At 38.2% G+C, this 18,036-nt stretch overlaps 1 protein-coding gene across 3 annotated transcripts in view; it reads left to right on the plus strand.

Annotated features, from left to right (window-relative positions):
- The window catches only part of MON2 (MON2 homolog, regulator of endosome-to-Golgi trafficking), a 409,599-nt gene that overhangs the window by 43,706 nt on the left and 347,857 nt on the right, over positions 1–18,036 (plus strand). For all 3 annotated transcript variants that reach the window (XM_029615039.1, XM_029615038.1, XM_029615037.1), the window contains exons 4-6: positions 492–623; positions 10,979–11,108; positions 17,350–17,447. In XM_029615039.1, the coding sequence (XP_029470899.1) occupies positions 492–623; positions 10,979–11,108; positions 17,350–17,447 (360 nt within the window). The remainder of the gene's footprint in view (positions 1–491; positions 624–10,978; positions 11,109–17,349; positions 17,448–18,036) is intronic.

The raw sequence follows: 18,036 nt of genomic DNA on the forward strand, positions 1-18,036 counted from the left end.
TTAAAGTACCATTTCAACATAGTTGTCTTTGATGTTCTGAAATGTGGTTATACAGTGCTAGACTCTTTTTTAAGAGATACAAAATGTCTATTTATGTAGTTTTTTCTTTTTAGGGCACATACTGACTCCCTACTTGGCTATGGTATGCTGCTGATTTTCTTAGAGGGCAGATCATGGACAGTGAATGCCCTGAAAAGCTTCAGTTGGAAGTTAGAGAGCCATCTGATCAGTATCGGTGCCCCCAGTTTGTCCCAGCAACATGCATCTGAATACTTCAGTAGAAGTGATGTTTTAGGTGACTGTTGAACTACTGTGTTAAGGTTACTCTCGGGCATTAAACAGTTTGAGTGTTGCCATAATGGTAGTGATATGGACTTGGAAGACAACTTCAAATAAGTTTTCAACAGAAAGACTGGGAAAAAGCCCTAGTATATGTCTATAGAACATATTCTAATACCAAATATGTATGTTCACTATTTTTATTTTGACAGGGTGCTGCTGGAAATATTATTAATATGTTGTGGCAGCTAATGGAAAATGGTCTTGAAGAACTAAAACTACTACAGACTGTCCTTGTGCTTTTAACCACCAACACAGTGGTTCATGATGAATCACTCTCAAAGGTGGGTATATTTACTTTAATGTACAGAATTCATTTGGGAAGGTAACCATATTTCTCAAAATAGTCTAGCTAAGACTTTTAGCACTATAGTCTTGCTATGAAATTTCTTTTTATTTGGTTATAGGTAGTTTAACCTAGCTATCCCGCTGAAATGTTACCTGCAGGTATATTAAGCAAAATACAGCTCTGTGCATAAACAGGAAGAGAAAGTAATATTTTTAATTCTTATTTCCTTTGTAGTGTTAAGATTTGTTTAACAGTTAGATGCCACTTAACTTTATGCTGAGCCTATCAGGGATCTGCTGCAGGGGCATGTGACTCCATAATGCACTCTTTAATGGGCTAGATTGCTATTGTACAGGGAAAATATCGATGATGCCCCGGATCTCCTGTGATGTTGCAGAAGAGCTGCAAAATCCAGCCCTTGCTGTGGAATTCCTATTTCCTGAGTAATTGCTGCAGGAGACTGAGGGTTGGTTCAAACTGGAAGCACTAGCAGCAGCTTGTGCTTATCCTCTTTCTGTCTCCACTGATGGTTGGAATAGGACAATGGCAGCATGGCACCACAGGCTGCTTCTTTTCAGCTTCCTAGTGCTGGAGTTTTTGAACAATACAGTTCAAAGTATGACATTGGCCCTGGGCTGTAAAAAGAAGCAGATTGAAGTGCTCCTATCACTAATCTGAATCTGTGGAGGAGCTGAAGGGGGGTAGGTGATTATTGTGGGATGAAATGGGGGAATCTGCAAGGATAGGATTTTGCATAAGTCTGTGAGTTAGTGAAAGGATTGGTATGAGTGAGGGAATCGGAGGATGTGTAGAGTGAGTGAAGGAATTGTAGTGGGCATGGAGTGAGTGTGTGACAGAGAGGGTTGCTAGTGAATATTACACAAGGCATAACTGGATAGCCGGGTCCAAGGTTTCTTGTCAAGCATGGATCTGTCCTGATGAGGAGAGGTTCCATTGATGATCCAGAGGCAAGCAGCTGTTTCCGGTAGAACCAGAACTGGCAAAGCCTTTAGGCATGTAGATGTAGAACTGGAGTGTACTCAGAACGAGGAGCTCAAGAGACACGTGGAGCAGGGATACTGGGACCAGGAGCACTAGAGCTGGACTGCAGAGGCAGACATAGAGCAGGAACAAAGGCAGAGATTTTGGAGGGTATATCCCTGGAGTCTGTTTCACAAAGAATGTGTGTGTATCTGCTCCTCTCCTTAAGTACTTCTCCCAGTCAGAACATGCACTTAATGTTGAACCAGTGGGACTTTCTGAGAGTGTGTCTATCTCCCAGCAAGCTGGAGGGTAAATGTCCCTGGCTTCTTGTTGTTTTACAGTCATTGCTATCTGGGGTTGCCAGTTCAAACCCCATTGACCTGACAGGGGTGTGAGGTGAAAGTGTATGTCACTGGGATGAATGTATGTGTATATGGGGAGGGAATTGGAGGGTATAGGGTATGTGTGTGAAGGGATCAGAGGGAGTGTGAGTGAAGGAGAGGTGGTGGTGAGAGTGAATGATAGAGAGGGTATAAGCATCAGGAGAGGGGTGAGTATAAATCTGCCTTCTCTCCCTGATCCAGGATCCCCCCTCTTTTTTCCCTCCTCTTCTCTCCTTGATCTCCCTTTTCTTTCCTCTCTTCCTCCCCCTTCACTCTCCTCTGAATTACCCTTTCCTCTGTTCCTCATCTCCCCTCTACAAGGATGCTGCTAGTCATGGGCACACAGAGCCCTTGTGCTAACTCCACATGACAGTGCCCCGAATCCTGCAGCAGCAAAGACTTCTCTCTTCCAGTCCCTGTCCTGTCCCTGGTATTCTAGCTTGACCTGCCTTCCCTACCCGGCCATTCTGCACTCAACCGGCAGGAGGAGCAGTGCTTAACACAAGGAGGTCCCCATAAATATTGAAGTTTATACCATGAAAGTGGCCCCATGTGGTACAGGAAGTGGACGCTGTGTTCAGTGCTGCTTATCTGGCTGCAAACTGGAGTGGGAGGAGGATCAGGAGGGGCAGGCTGGGCAACACTGTGGATTGGTACGTCTAACCAGCCTGTAGTTCCAGCCTCCTCTCTGCTACCATTTTTAGAAGCAAGATCCAACTGCTCTTCTCCAGTTTTGTGAGAGTGGAGCTGCAAGATTGCAGAAGGAAGTTTGTGTTTCCGCTTCACAAAACTGGTAGCAGGGAGTAGGCTGGAAACTACAGGCTGATTAGCCTTACTTTGGTTGTGGGAAAATTAATGGAAACCCTGCTTAAGGAAAGGATAGTGAACTATGTACAGTCCAGCAGGTTGCAATATAGGGAAAAATAACCCATCCTGTAGCTACACAATGTTAGGTTCTATTTTAGGAATTACCACCCAGGAAAAAGATCTGGGTGTTATAGTTGATATTATATTTTAATCGCTGGCTCAGTGTACTGTGGTGGTCAAAAAAGCAAATAAAATGTTAGGAATTATTAGGAAGGGAATGGCAAATAAAACGGAGGATGTCATAATGCCTCTGTATTGCTCAGTGGTTAGACCACACCTTGAATACTGTGTGCGTTTCTGGTTGCTGCATCTCAAAAAAGATATAGTTGCACTGGAGAAAGTACAGAGAAAGGTAACCAAAATGATAAAGGGCATGGAACGTCTTCCATATGAGGAAAGGCTTAAAGAGGCTAGGACTGTTCAGCTTGGAGAAGAGATGGGGGAGGGGGGAGAGGATATGATAGAGGTCTACAAAATCATGAAAGGTCTTGAACAGGTAAACGTGAAATGGTTTTTTACTTTTTCGGATAATACAAGGACTAGAGGATACTCCATGAAGTTAGCAAGTAGCTGGGTTGAAAAAAAGGTTTGGCTAAGCTCCTGGAGGAGAAGTCCATAAACTACTATTGATCAATAGGGCATAGCCATGGCTTGTTGCCTGTATTAGTAGCAAGGGATCTATTTAATGTTTAGATTCTTGCCAGGTACTTGGGACTTGGATTGACCACTGTTGGAGACAGGATACTGGGATTGATTCACCCTTGGTCTAACCCAGTATGGCATATCTTATGTTCTAATATCTGAGGCACAATGGTTTTACCAGAGGAAGGTTATGTCTGGATTAGTGTTGCCTCCTCTCTAGGATCAGGGGAAATTCAATGGGAATCCCCTCTGATTCTCTACCTGAACCTCCAGAACACTTGTCTCCACTTGGAGACTTCTTTTATTCCAGATTTCTGGGCAAGTTGGTTGAAGTGCTCAGAGTTAATGTTCATAAGGACAAGTACCCTCACACAGAGCCATTCCAATCCATGCTATTCTTCAAGAGTTACAAACAAGAGTATCGGAGAATCTGATTTTATTTACATTTACATTTATTAAAATTTAATTGCCTAACACAGAATAGATCTAAGCAGTGTACAGCAAAACATACATAATGTATATCAAAGTTAACAAACAATGTAAAATAAATATAGTTGGATTAAAACAGACCATCTAAAATAAAGCTAATTTAAATGAAAAAATAGTTAACCCTTGGTCATTGATGTTCTCAGGACTCTGTATCTGCAATTGAGTTTAATAACACCCTCCCCCTGATTGGCTTACTAAGTTTAACTAAGTTAAACCTTTACTTAGCTGGACACAAGAATTTTTAGTGCTCCCTGGCTCTACACTGTGCACTGTCCACAATGGATCTCCTGCTTCTCAAAGTTTACCTCCCCCAAGCTCTGAGACAGCCACACCCAATCCAGGGAGAACCGGTCACTTCTAGAAGTTTGTTTGTCCTGTTTTGTAAATTTTTTTACTCAGCTCTTTATGCCCCAAGATTAATATTTAAACAGAGATTATTAGTGCCAGAGAGAGAGATTTTATCAGATTAAAAGCTGGAGTGGGTTGTTTTTTTTTTTTTTTTTTTTTTAAATAGCAGAGCAACCAACCAGCAAATTTGTTTTTAAATCTTAACTCTATAGCAGAGTAAACAAACAGCAAATTAATATACAAGAATAATATCTGACTATAATGAAATGAATCACAGACAGGAATTATACACAGAAGCCTTCTACAATACTTATAAGTAATAACCAGGTATACTTAGCCACAATGAGAAACTCAGCACCACACTGTGTACTGGCCACAATGGATCTCCTGCTTCTCAAAGTTTACCTCCCCCAAGCTCTGAGACAGCCACACCCAATCCAGGTAGACCGGTCACTTCTAGAAGTTTGTCCTTTTTTGTAAATTTTTTTACTCAGCTCTTTATGCCCCAAGATTAATATTTAAACAGAGATTATTTGTGCCAGCTAACTCCAAATGAGAGAGAGATTTTATCAGATTAAAAGCTGGAGTGGTTTTTTTTTTTGTTTTGTTTTTAAATCTTAACTCTATAGCAGAGCAACGAAACAGCAAATTAATATACAAGAATAATATCTGACTATAATGAAATGAATCACAGACAGGATGAATCACAGACAGGAATTATACATATAATGATACAGATGCCCTTCAATGCTTCATGAGGTATATGTACATCTATTCAGGGTTCTATCCTGTGTTATCTTGTTATACATTCTCCTGTTGTATTTACTATCGTTAATTTTAAATTGTAATCTTCATACATCATTCTATGTAACATGTTGTTTCTGTATGTAAACCGGAGTGAAGGCATCTCTGCTATACCTCGGTATATAAAAAATGCTAAATAAATAAATACACAGAAGCCTTCTACAATACTTATAAGTAATAAGCAGGTATACTTAGCCACAGTGAGAAACTCAGCACCACACTCTTACATTTCCTTTTATTAGATGCCTGATTCATATTTTGTACACACAATTAAAATACAGCATAAAATAACAGAAAAACAAAATGCATATAAACTAAGCCAACACAATAATAAACACAAAAAGACAATAGAAATAGCTCCAGGCTGGTTTTGCTATCCAGCAGACTCACAGATCCAAAGAGGTCTTCCTTTCCTAATAGGCAACCCACAAATACCAGAAACCTGATTTAGAAAGCATAATTAATCAAGTTTTAGAATTTTCTAAAAGCCAGATAATCTCTTTACAGATCGAGTGGATTTTCAGAGTTTGGGATCAAAACAAAAGAGAGCCCTATCTGCAAGTTTATACATAGTGGATAGTTGTAGGCACTGAACCTACAAGAGACTCTATTATGAAGAACATAAAGCTCTTGATTGTTGATACCAATTGAGCATATTCTTATTATATTTGGGACTTAATCCAAAAAGAGCTTTATAAATAGAATTTTTAAAGTGTATCTATGCACTCGCTCAGAACCAATGTAATTTATACGAGGAAAGGTGTAATATGGTCATGCAATTTTAAGCTCAACAGAACATGAGCAAGTATGTATTGAACATATTGTAGTTTACATCATTGCTTTTTATAAGTGCACAATACAAGGGATTACAATAATCTAGGTACCCAGTGATCAGAGCATGATTAACAAACTCAAATTGCGGTTTAATCTCTGAGGAGTTTAACCTCTGATTTGATTGGTGGTTGTACGCCTGAAAACATAACTTTTAGGGCTCAAATTGTATAGTTTACTTCCTTACTCAGAGTAACTCTGTATTCAGTGGATTTAACTAGAACCATAGCCCTTCTACAAAGCAATAATTTCTAAGCAATTTGATAGATCTTTCAAATGTTTAAAAAGTTCCACATCCAATTCAACAACAATCTGCAAATCATCCATGTAAGACTAATAATTAAAGCTCATAGGTTAAATAATGCCCCCAGTATTGAATAAAACAGGGAAGTGAATAAATCCTTGAGGCACTTCACATTATAAAAACCAAGGGTTAGAAATATCATGACCAGTTTTAATACACTGTGTTCATTCACTAAGGAAGGGAATAAATCTAACGTGCCTGTAGGGAGCACTTAAATGAACTCTGAGTTGGGTGGTACTAGTAATTCTGTGGCCACTGTCAGTCAGGATACTGGGCTAGGTGGATCATTAGTTCGATCCATCTTGGCTGCTGTTATGTTTTTCTTCCACCATTTGATTTGAATAAGAGAATTCATTTTTGCATGGTAGCCCCATTACCTGTTGAATTGACCTTGCATCACTTCCTTGCATTTTCATTGTAATTTTACATTGAAATGATCGCTTTTTAAAAATTATTCATTTCTTTTTGCTATATTGCTGTATGGAAGAAAGCTAATGAAAAATGTTAAGGCAGATGTATTACCTTCATTTTTGTTTCCTTTATTTTGTCTTATCCCTCTTCTGAGGTGGGATATACAGTGATGTTTATACTTTATATTAAGCTCCCTTTAATCTTTTCTTTCTGCCCTTTTTGTTTTTATCTTTTGTTTTCGGTCTGATCTCTTTATACATGGTTTTACTTTTTTATTTGTTCCGTATTGCAGATAATTCCATGAATGTGAGAGTGCAAGCAAGCCACATGAAACACACATTGTAGAATCAAAATTATTCTGATCATTTATTAGTTAGATGAAATTTTGGCTATTCTGCCAAACAGAAGTTTGAAAGACAGATGATAAAAAAAATAAGAAAGTAGGTTCAAATAAATTTGTTGAGTCTGACAAATTTGGTCGGCATTCAGTGGACTACTGATTTAGGAGGGGTGGACAGTTGGCATACTTTATTAGAGCAGGGAATGGAATTATTTAACATGGTAAACAAAGTAATAATTCAGAACATATTTTAAAAGGAAGAACTTCCCCATGTACACTTTAAACTAAGACAGTTAAAGCGGGGATTATGTCAGAGAGACGGTGGAGGAAAACTGGTAAAGAAGAGAATAGAAAATATTGGTGTGTGAGACCCACAGAATATTTTAAGCAAATTGTACAGGTGAAGCGGAAATATTATTCTGGCTTCATTGAAAAAGCAGATAATTTTTAAGTTGTGAATTCGTTGTTGGGTTCTGATGAGAAAAAAGACATTTTATTGGCTGAAGATCTCCCCGTTTTTGAGAGTTTAAGTACTTTCTTTGAAAAAAAAAAAGCTTTTACAGCAGAAATTAGGTGGGGTATACATAGGAGTGAAGAAAAAGGGGAGAGGTAAAATGTGATGAGATTGAGGGTAATCAGGAGTTGAGGTTCAGGAATTTATTGAAGCAAAAATTATGACACAATTTGATCTAGTCTCTTTTGTGGCATTTAAATCTTTTAAAAAATGTATATGGGAATCTAATTTTCCTCTGGCTCCTTGTCCATCTTATTTAGATTGTGAGTTTCCAGATATGGTACTGTTAGGATTATGGAAATTGATAAACTCCTCTTTGCTGGTGGACAAAGTTCCCATAGGACTAAAGACTGCTGTTTCTCCTATTTTAAAGAATTTTGATTTGGATTCAAGAGATTGTGCCAGTTATAGAGCAGTACTACGTAAAGAACCCTAAGAGTAAAATAGAGTAATACTAAGGAAACAGGAATTCTACTTGAATAATGCGCACAGAGAATCGTGACTAGGATGAGTGTATCTAGGCATAAGTTTAAATTTGTTTTATATGATCATCAGTATGCCAGTGGATTTCATTATTAGGCTTGAATAACACTTCTCTACTAGGCATTGTATGTCTAATCCTAGATTTTGGGTGCCCTTCCCTCACTTCATTTATTTATTTATATTTTTAAAGTTTTTTTTTATGCAAATACAATTGTTTCAAAGTAATGTCTTAATGTGGCTATGCAACCTAGATACTTATCTGATGATGATCATAAAAAAAAAAGTAAACTTATGCCTAGATAACTCACCTTGGGCACGATTCTCTGTGTGTATTATTTGAGTAGAATTATAGATCTGTGGTTAACCTGCCATTTGTTGCAAAATTTCTGGAAAAAATTGCAGCTGTTCAGATTTCTGATTGTTTAGAGTCATATGAGAAGTTAGACCCAGTAAAGTCTGGATTTAGAAGAAGGTTCAGTACCAAGACATTATGGATTCGATAAGGCAACAATCGAATAAAGGCTGAGGTTCCCTGATAGTGATGCTGGATCTATCAAATGCTTTTGACTTGGTAGACTATGCTATGTTGTTGGTTCTGGTCAGTAGTGTTTTACCACGTTTAACTGCTTTTTTACAAGATAGATCACAAGTGGTGAGATTTCCAGTTGTGCTTTGGCCGGAAAAGGATTTAAAGGCGTTCAAAAAGGCGTTGTTTGAGTATTTGGTGAGGCAACTTGATGCAAATTTTATGATTTTGCACATGTATATCTCATATTTTAAATGTTTGTTTATATATTTATTTCATGCTGTATGTGATGTATTTATTGTATTATTTAATTGTGGATGTTCAATTGTAATCTGCACTGAATGTATTCTTTGGAAGTAGCGGAATATAAGTATTTTTAAATAAATTTCAAAATTTCTTCTATGCAGAGGGTGAAATTTGGTGTTCCAAATGAATCATAACTATCGCCTCTGCTTTTTAATGTGTATTTGGTGTCTTCAGGTAGGTTGATTCATTCTTTTGAGTTCATCTAGTGTAGGTATATCTATATCTTGTCTGTCTAACCAGACAATATACAGATATTGGGAACCTTAGATAAGACCATGGAGGCTAATTTATAGTAATTTACTGAATGTATAGGTGCTGTGAGTAATTGGTTGAGGAGGAGAAGTGGTCTTGTTTTAAATTCTAAAAAGAAAACAAAAATTTCACAGGTAGGGTTGGAATTGGAGAAATGTTTTAATATTGAGGATGTAGAATCATTTTTACATTTTAAGGCTTGAAAATCAGTAGTGTATGCACTTGTGATGTCCGTTATGGATTACTGCAATGCCATTTATTTGGGTTTACCAGGTATTATGATTTGGTGATTGCAAGTAATCTGGAACATAGCTGCTAGGGGTTATCATGAGGTGCTCTAAGAGAATGTAAGCAACTCCCTTATTGAAATTGCGTGGGCTCCAAAATTAAAGTGCAATGTAAGTTTAAGATTTTGTTCCTGGCTTTTAAGATTAAGAGGGGAAATTGCCCTCATCATAAGAGAAATCGGCTGAGCTAGAACTGTTTGGCCAAGTCTTTGTGATCGCAATAATAGCACCAGTTGCATCTGCCACCGGGTGTAACCTACTGTTAAATTAGGCTTCAAAATAGAGCTTTTTCAGTGGAAGGGCCTAAATTGTGGAACAAATTACCTTTAGAGGTTAGAGAAGAAAAAGATCTAATGCAGTTTCAGAATAAACTAAAGACATGACTGATGAATACTGAAGTTTGTGAAGGCAGTAGTGGATAAGCTAATGAAAGATGAGATCAAATGATTGGAGGGCATGGAAGGTTGAGAGGTAGGATGGATTTGCTTATTTTCTTATTTTATTTTGGGTTATGTTTTATGTTTTATCATGTTGATATTTTATTATGATTATGTACATTGCTATGAGCAATTTGTTTTAAATCTGGAAAGTAATTCAAATTTTATTAAAAATAAATATTTTTAAATTAGAAATTTAGAAATTTTATCTAAAAAAAAAAAGTTATGTTTTGTTTGGTCAAGTAACTGATTTAAAATAAACTCACTAGCAAGTACATTTTAAATGGGCTATGCACGTAAATCTCGGGGTTTACATGCGTGGCCGGGCCTTGTGTGTGCCGCACTCATTTTACAACGGGCCCGGCCACGAGCGTAAACCCCGGTACGCGCCGAACTGCCAGGCCTCTCCAAAGGGGCGGGGTCAGGGTGGGCCAGGGCAGTGCCATTCAATGCTGTTCAGGGAAGCAGGTGTGCGGAGATTACTTCTGCTCCAGAGGCGCAGTAAGTACCAAAATAAAAAATTTGGGGATAGTTAGGTTAGGTTTAGGGGCACAGGGAGGAAGGTTAGGTAGGGGGGTAGGGAACTGAGAAAAAGCGGATCGCGTCACTGTGCGTACTTGGAAAATTCCCCTCCCCCCCCCCCCCCCCCCCCCCCCGCATGCGCGAGTCGCAGGCCACACACACATGCACATGGCCATTGGATTTTAAAACGTGCGTGCCAGGGCGCCCATGCTATAAAATTGGCATGTCCATGTGTACATGCTGGGAACCGCATGCACAGGGCGCATGCACTGCTTTTAAAATTGACCCCTAGGTTTTCCATTGATGTATACAGTATATGAGTTGTTAGTATGGTAACTGCCCACTGGGTGGGGGTTGGGGGTGGGGTCTAGGGAAGAAAACCTTGAAAGCATATCTTTAATCTGTTTCTTTTCTATTCTTGGTTCCTTCTTTGGCTATAAAAGAAAAAGCAAAAGAATAATGAAAAGTCATCATAGCCCTCAAGAAGAGCTCAAGAAGCGAGGATAGATCAATAATAAGGCTTAGCAATTATTTGGAGAGATTTTATTGGACATTGTAAATACAGTTTTTAAGATTAGTTTACATTATTTACGCTATTGACAAGAAACTGTTTATTTCAGGCAATTGTCCTTTGTTTCCGCCTTCACTTTACAAAAGATAATATAACAAATAATACTGCTGCTGCCACCGTGCGACAAGTTGTCACTGTTGTTTTTGAGAGAATGGTTGCTGAAGATGAACGGCTCAAAGGTGAGAACTCGATCTTCCTCTTTTTTTTTTTTTTTCCTTGTTGAGGGAGGAAGTATTTTATTATCTAAAAAAATATGCTAAAAATAGGCCATGCAAATACAGTGGGGTTAAATGTTGGAAACTGCAGATCTGCTTGTATGGAGAATGTCTGCTTGTCATGCTTACTGAATTATGCTTTTACCTCTGATTGTTTTTCATAGTAAATTGGTTTCTCTATTTTTCCATGTTGGATTTGGAAGAAGTGCAGTCCTCCTCTTTTATTGTGTGTTCAACACAAGCATGAACTTTCTTTATATTGAGTATTTCTAGATGATCATATAACCTTAGATTTTCACATGAATTCACAGCTGTAAATGGAAACAATGGTAAAATATAGACTTAACAAAATTAGTTTTATATATATATATATCCATTTTGCATCCGTTTATGCCAAGATTCAATGTAGATTAAAATAAGCCATGACCATAATTTGTGGGGATTATATAAAGCAGCAGTGTTTTGTTCTTGCTGGAGATATTTTGCTTGCAAAGGTGTGCAAACCTGTTTAGTTCTTTTGGTACATTAGTCTCGTAAGTGTTTGTAAATATAAGTGACTTACAAGGAAAAATATTATTGATTGTGGACCCACCACATCTCCAAGTCTGGCACCCCCTTTCCTCCTTTCCCTCTCCCCCACAGAGTTTGTTCTCAGATGTAGATAAGCTGCCCTTTCTCTCTTGGCATCCTCTCCCTCCTCTAGTCTTTGTAATTTACTCTTCTTTCCTTTTCTTACGGCTCTCCTTCCCCCATCATTCTCCCTTTAAAGAAATTAGTAATTGGAACTCTGGAATATGTAGAAGAATAACCCAAGCAAAGAATAATGCATGAAAAGGGTAAACACTCACATAAAAACTACCGTTATAAAGATGATCAACTGGTTAGTGATCTTATCATCGCCCCTTTACAGTGGATGACAGAATAATGTCTAAAATAACCAAAAATACCCTATACGGGCTGTATATCAAAATGAAATTCTTCCTCAGAGGTCTTATATGTCTCCCTCTCACACTGCTGTTACTGTTAGTATAGCCAGCTGAGGAAGAAGTATGCATGTATGTAATTTTTGTTAATCACTAAATTCTGTGGATTAGGATAGAAATATGTTAAATAAATAACTGCTTGATAATCTTTATATCAGTTGGTCATATCACAGATTGCTGAGTGTTTTGCATCAATGAGGTATTGTATTTTCACTCAAATAAGTGGTTTTCATATATCAACTCTGGATTATCTACCATTTTGGACCTCATCACAGCTATTAAGGGCCACCATGTCATAAACTGAGCTAAGCTGTGCACACATGTCGGTGCAGAGTTTTGCATACATTTTATATTAGAATGCTAATCCTGATGTAGGACCTCTTCTGTTCAACATCTTTGTGAGTGATAATGCGGAGGGATTAGAAAGGTTTGTCTTTTTTGGATGATAGCAAGAGTGGACATCCCTGAAGGTGCAGAGAGAATGAAAAGCGATTTAAGAAAGCTCAAAGAATGGTCAAAGATTTGGCAGCTATGATTTAATGCCAAGACATGCTGTGTCATACATTCGAGGTGCAGTAATCCAAAGGCACTGTACATGATGGTGAGCAAGAGACTGATGTGCACGAACTGGGATAGACGATGATAGTGTCTGATGATCTGAGACTGATGTGCACGGGCCAAGAGAGGGATCTTGGAGTAATAGTTTCTGGTGATCTGAAGATGGCAAAGTAATGTGACAAGACGATAGCTAAAGCTAGAAGAATGCTGGGGTGCATAGAGAGAAGAATAACCAGTAAAAAAAAAAAAAAAAAAAAGGAATGATGATATTGTCCTTGTACAGGTCCTTGGTGGGGGCTCACTTGGAATACTGTGTTCAGTTCTGGAGCCCATATCTCAAAAAGGATAGAGACAGGATGGAGATGGTCAAGAGAAGGGTGACCAAATTGATATGGGGTCTTTATCAGAAGATTTATAAGGAGAAGCTGAACTTTCTGAATATGTATACCCTGGAAGAGAGGAAATGTAGGAGGAGATATGATACAGACCTTCAGATACCTAAAAGGTTTTAATGATGCATGATCCTTGAACCTTTTCCTTTGGAAAGAAAACAATAGAACTAGGGGTCACAAAATGAAACTCCAGGGGGGATGACTCAGAACCAATGTCAGGAAATATTTCTTCATGGAGAAGGGTGGTGGATGCCTGGAATGCCCTTCCAGAGGAAGTGGTAAAGACGAAACAGTCAAAGAATTCACAGAGGCATGGGATAAATACTGTGGATCGCTAAAGGCTGGAGGACGGAAATGAAGAAATGAATGACGTGGGGTAACTTGCTGGTGCGGCGGTTATTACTCTTAGCAGAAGGCATGGAGATTACTACCCTTAACCAGTAAGCCTTGATGCTTTTAATGCAACTGCAGCATTGCTCCTCATTTTGACGGCAGAAGGGAATTGGATTCAGAAAACAACCGAGGGCTCTGACTTCTACGGTCTGGGATACTGGTATACAGACATAAGGGAAAAAGCATAGGACTGCTTTTATGGCCTTGTCCTAGAGGAAGTGAAGAAAGCATGCAGGGAGATTACTACCCTTAACTAATAAGCCTTAATGCTTTTAATGCAACTGCAACATTGCTCCCCATTTCGACAGCAGGGGGAAATGGGAAAATGGATTCAGACAATAACCAAGAGGGCCCCGGTTTCTGTGATCTGAGGTACTGATACTCGGGCATATGGAAAAAAGCACTGGACAGCTTACTGCAAAATCCTTACACACTGCACGTCAAGCAGCACTGTTTGGTTTTTCAATAAAGTTCATCACCCAGTAAAAAAAATGTTGCTAGCTGAAATTTGTATGTGTTGTCATAAAGCTTTGATATATATGCATGGAACAGCAATTACTACCCTTAAGAGAAACATCTGGGTAGCCTGCACGGAGTGGCAGTTGCTACCTAGTGAAACTTGCTAGGCAGATTGGATGGACCATTTGGTCTTTTTCTGCCGTCCTTACTGTGTTAATATGTTATGAGTTTTATGCACAATTCTGGAGACCGCACATTTAAAAGGATATAAACAGGATAGAGTCAGTTTGGAGGGTGGCTACTAAATTGGTTAGAGGTCTTCGTTCTAAAACATATAAGGATAGACTTAAAGATCTAAACATGTACACCCTAGAGGAAAGGTGAGATAGGGGAGATATGATAGAGATATTGAAATATCTCAAAGGTTTCCATACACAGGAGACAGGTCTCTTTAAATGGGAAGCAGGCTTCAGAACGTGGGTTCATGGGACAAGAGTGAAAGAGGGTAGACTGAGGAATAATCTTAGGAAGTATCTCTTTACAGAGAGGGTGGTCGATACATGGATTGGCCTCCCAGTGGATGATTTGGAGACGAACAGTATCTGAATTCAAGAAAGCATGGGATAAATACATGGGATCTCTAAGGTGTGATGAGAATTATAAAGCTAAATTAATTGAGAGGATGGCAGACTAGATGGGCCATACAATCTTTTTCTGCCATCATGTTTCCATGTACTGACAGACTAGCCATGCTTTATGCAAATCCCACATTAATGAAGGCATTAGTTATTGCTCCTCAATTCAGAGAGATAAGTAGGCTTTTTTCATGTTTTTTTAATGGTTGGAATTTAACTTTTGGTTGTGGTGAAGTGAAGTTTCTTGGGCTAGTACTAATCTGTATGAATGAACCTGGAGTTCTTGCTGTCGGAGTCCTGTAATTTGCATTTATGCGCATAAACATGAAGTATATTTTGTGTGCACAGCTCTCAGGAGCATAACTTTTATGCATATAACTCATGGAAGCATTCAATAAATATAATTCTGCAGTAAAAGCGGCTTAAAGACATTTTTTCCCTTTAGAAGTTCCCAAACACAGAATCAGCCAAGAGATCTTTTTGATTTGTTGGTAAACTACAGAAAGCTTTCCTGCAAGATCACAGGAATTTAGATATGAGATCCCAGTTACATGGCTTTTCGGCTATGTGGTGTTTGCTCATTTCCATCAGAAAATAGCTAGGTTTAGATCCAGTTGGATTCTAATAATATGGATTCAGTTGTCAATAAGGTGCCAGCATTAAATTTTCTATCACAGGGAGATTTTAACTTTGCCCTCTAACTTAACTGTAGAGTTGTCAGGGTCTTATAGACTAAGGGCCTTATTTATTCAGCTTTATTCCCATTGATATAGAATGGTTGAAGAGCCTTAATAAATCAGGCACTACATGTGTAGCTTTTGGTTCATTGTCACTTGATGAGATTGAAAATCTATTAGGGAGGATGAAGCCTACACAGTGCTTGTTAGGTTCATGCTCCTCATGCCTGATAAAAGAGGGAGTTGCAGGGTTGCAGATTCTTGTGCAAATTATTAATACCCCTCTGCAAGAGAGTCTTTTCACCATCATTAAATTGTTCAGCCACTTTGTGGATAAAATTATGGGGTATGCTGCAGCTCAACAGATGACCCTTATAGTTCCAGAGTATAACTTCTTGAAACAAATTCAGTCTCGGTTCTGTGATAGTGGATGACTTGAAAAGGAGTTTGGACAGAGCCATGACTCTTTGTTAGTTCTCATTGATTTGTGTGATGCCTTCGATAATGTGGATCTCAGCATTCTTTTGGCATGGTTGTGGGTCCTATGGTATTGAGTTTAATATGCAGCATGGTTTTCTTCTTTCCTCGACAAAAGAACGCGGAGAGTCTTGGTCAGTGATTCGCTGACTCATCTTTGAGAACTGCTTTATGGAGTCCCCTGGGAATCTGTGTTATCACTCTACTTTTTAATATCAGATTCTTCCCTTGGAAACTTGATTTGGCCTCCATTTTCAGATGTTCGCAGATGATATTCAGGTTTATTGTAGCCTAGAGGAAAATTGATTGGAGTCTGTTGTAAAGTTGCATGATTAGTGAATAGCTTTGTTTTAATGAGCTAAAATTGAATGCATCCAAGATGGAGGTCCTCTGGCTCTGAAAGCCCTCCTTGATTGGCACTACACCCCAGTTATTAGATAATACTTTATCAGTAAAATCAGAAGCTAAGTTCCTAAGGATAGTATCGGACAGTGAGTTAAATATACAGGCACAAATTTCCATCTTATGTTCCAGTTGCATCTGATTTTCAATCTGAGACCATATTTGGAATATAAGGATTGAGTCCCAGGCATTACGTTCTACTAGGTTAGATTATTATTAATTCACTATAAATCAGACTCGTGAAGAATCAACTAAAAAGGTTGGATCTTATCCAAAATTCAACTACTCATTTACTCTAGGGGCTAAAATCTAAAGATCATATTACCCCTGTCTTAGAACAGCTTCACTGGCTTTCAGTGATTTTTTTTTTAATACAATTCAAGATACTGTCTTTAGTTTTTAAAATTGTTATTTTTTTAATCAGCCAGTATATCTTAAAGATTGCTTGCATTTTTGTATATTTCCGCTAGGGCACTCTGATCTCAGGATGCCCGTCTTTATACTTCATCTTTGAAAGAGATAAGATTATCTGAGATGAGTAAAAAAAGCTTTACATTTGTAGGCCTTAGTTTCTGGAATAGTGTTTCTAAGGAATTGCATTTGATGAAGAATTATTTGAATATTAGAAAATACCAGAAAGTTTTTTGTTTTTTTTTAAATATAGCTTTTAATTAATTGCATTTGAGGAATGCCTTTGTTCTGTTACATTTTGACTTAATTATATTAAGTAGGGAAGTTTTAGTTGCAACTGAATTTGTTGATCATTATGTACATTATTGTATGCCTATGACTTTGTTTACTTTTATAATTTATTATGATATATTTTATTCTGTATTTTACCATGAATTATTCTCATATTGCCCTGAGCTTGTGTGGAATGTCATCAGTCATGTACTCTCTCCATTTTCCCCTTATGGATTTGAGCTTTCTCAGGCTTAGAATTGAATTGTAGCATAGAAGCTGTTGCTCATGCCCGGAGATGTTTCTAAACTTTTCTTAGAAAACTCTAGAAAGATGTCCAATTGGTGCTGAGTAACAATGATATTACCCATCTGAGTGGTGATTCCTTCATCTTCAGAGAACATCATTTAGAGGTAAGTAACTTTGTTTTCCGTGCAGCCAATATAACCATTTTGATTTTGGAAGTTATATGCCAGTTTTTTTAGTGGTTCTAGTAAAACATTTTTCAAAGAAGCTGTTTGTGAACTTAATTCATGTTTTTCGTGCAGATTCTGTAGATCAACCTGTTCCAGTTCCAGGAAACAGTAACAGAAGATCTGTCAGCACTCTGAAACCATGTGCCAAGGATGCGTATATGCTCTTCCAGGTACTGCTCAGCTTTTAACGTGTATTGTACATTAGGTTTGCAGTTTTTAAAAAAATAAATCTGGATTTTTTTTTTGTCTTTTGTATTTAAAGAATGTATGTTTTTACAGACTGTCATGTAATGCCATAATGTTATCCCTAACACTCACTCAGAGTTAACCCTTGGATCACTTGGAGGGTCCTGCTAAGTACTTTTCAGGGCCTTCCCTCCTTACACTGGTGACCTCTTCTCTGTCAGCTGGGTTCTTGTCTGCCTCTGGGCAAATATCCTGCCCCACAAGCTATCCTTTGGTGGTTTCTAGGAATACTGTGACCCCCCCACAAAACCCAGGGATCATACTGTTTTCAGAAATGACTCCTACAGATGAAACACAGAAATACTAGGATCACAAATCTTAAAAGGTTATTAAGAAACAAATGGTAAAGGAATAGTTATTATAGCACTACCTAATCAAGGTTTACTTTAACTAGCCAATGCCCAGGTAGGCTCTGATAAGTCTATTCACCGGATGCTATTCAGAGGAGAAACAGGGTCCTGACCCAGGTATGGCTGACTGTGCTTCTCCGTCAAGTCTGAAGTTGTACCAGCT

This window comes from Rhinatrema bivittatum, chromosome 9 (genome assembly GCF_901001135.1).
Source record: "Rhinatrema bivittatum chromosome 9, aRhiBiv1.1, whole genome shotgun sequence".
NCBI lineage: Eukaryota > Metazoa > Chordata > Amphibia > Gymnophiona > Rhinatrematidae > Rhinatrema > Rhinatrema bivittatum.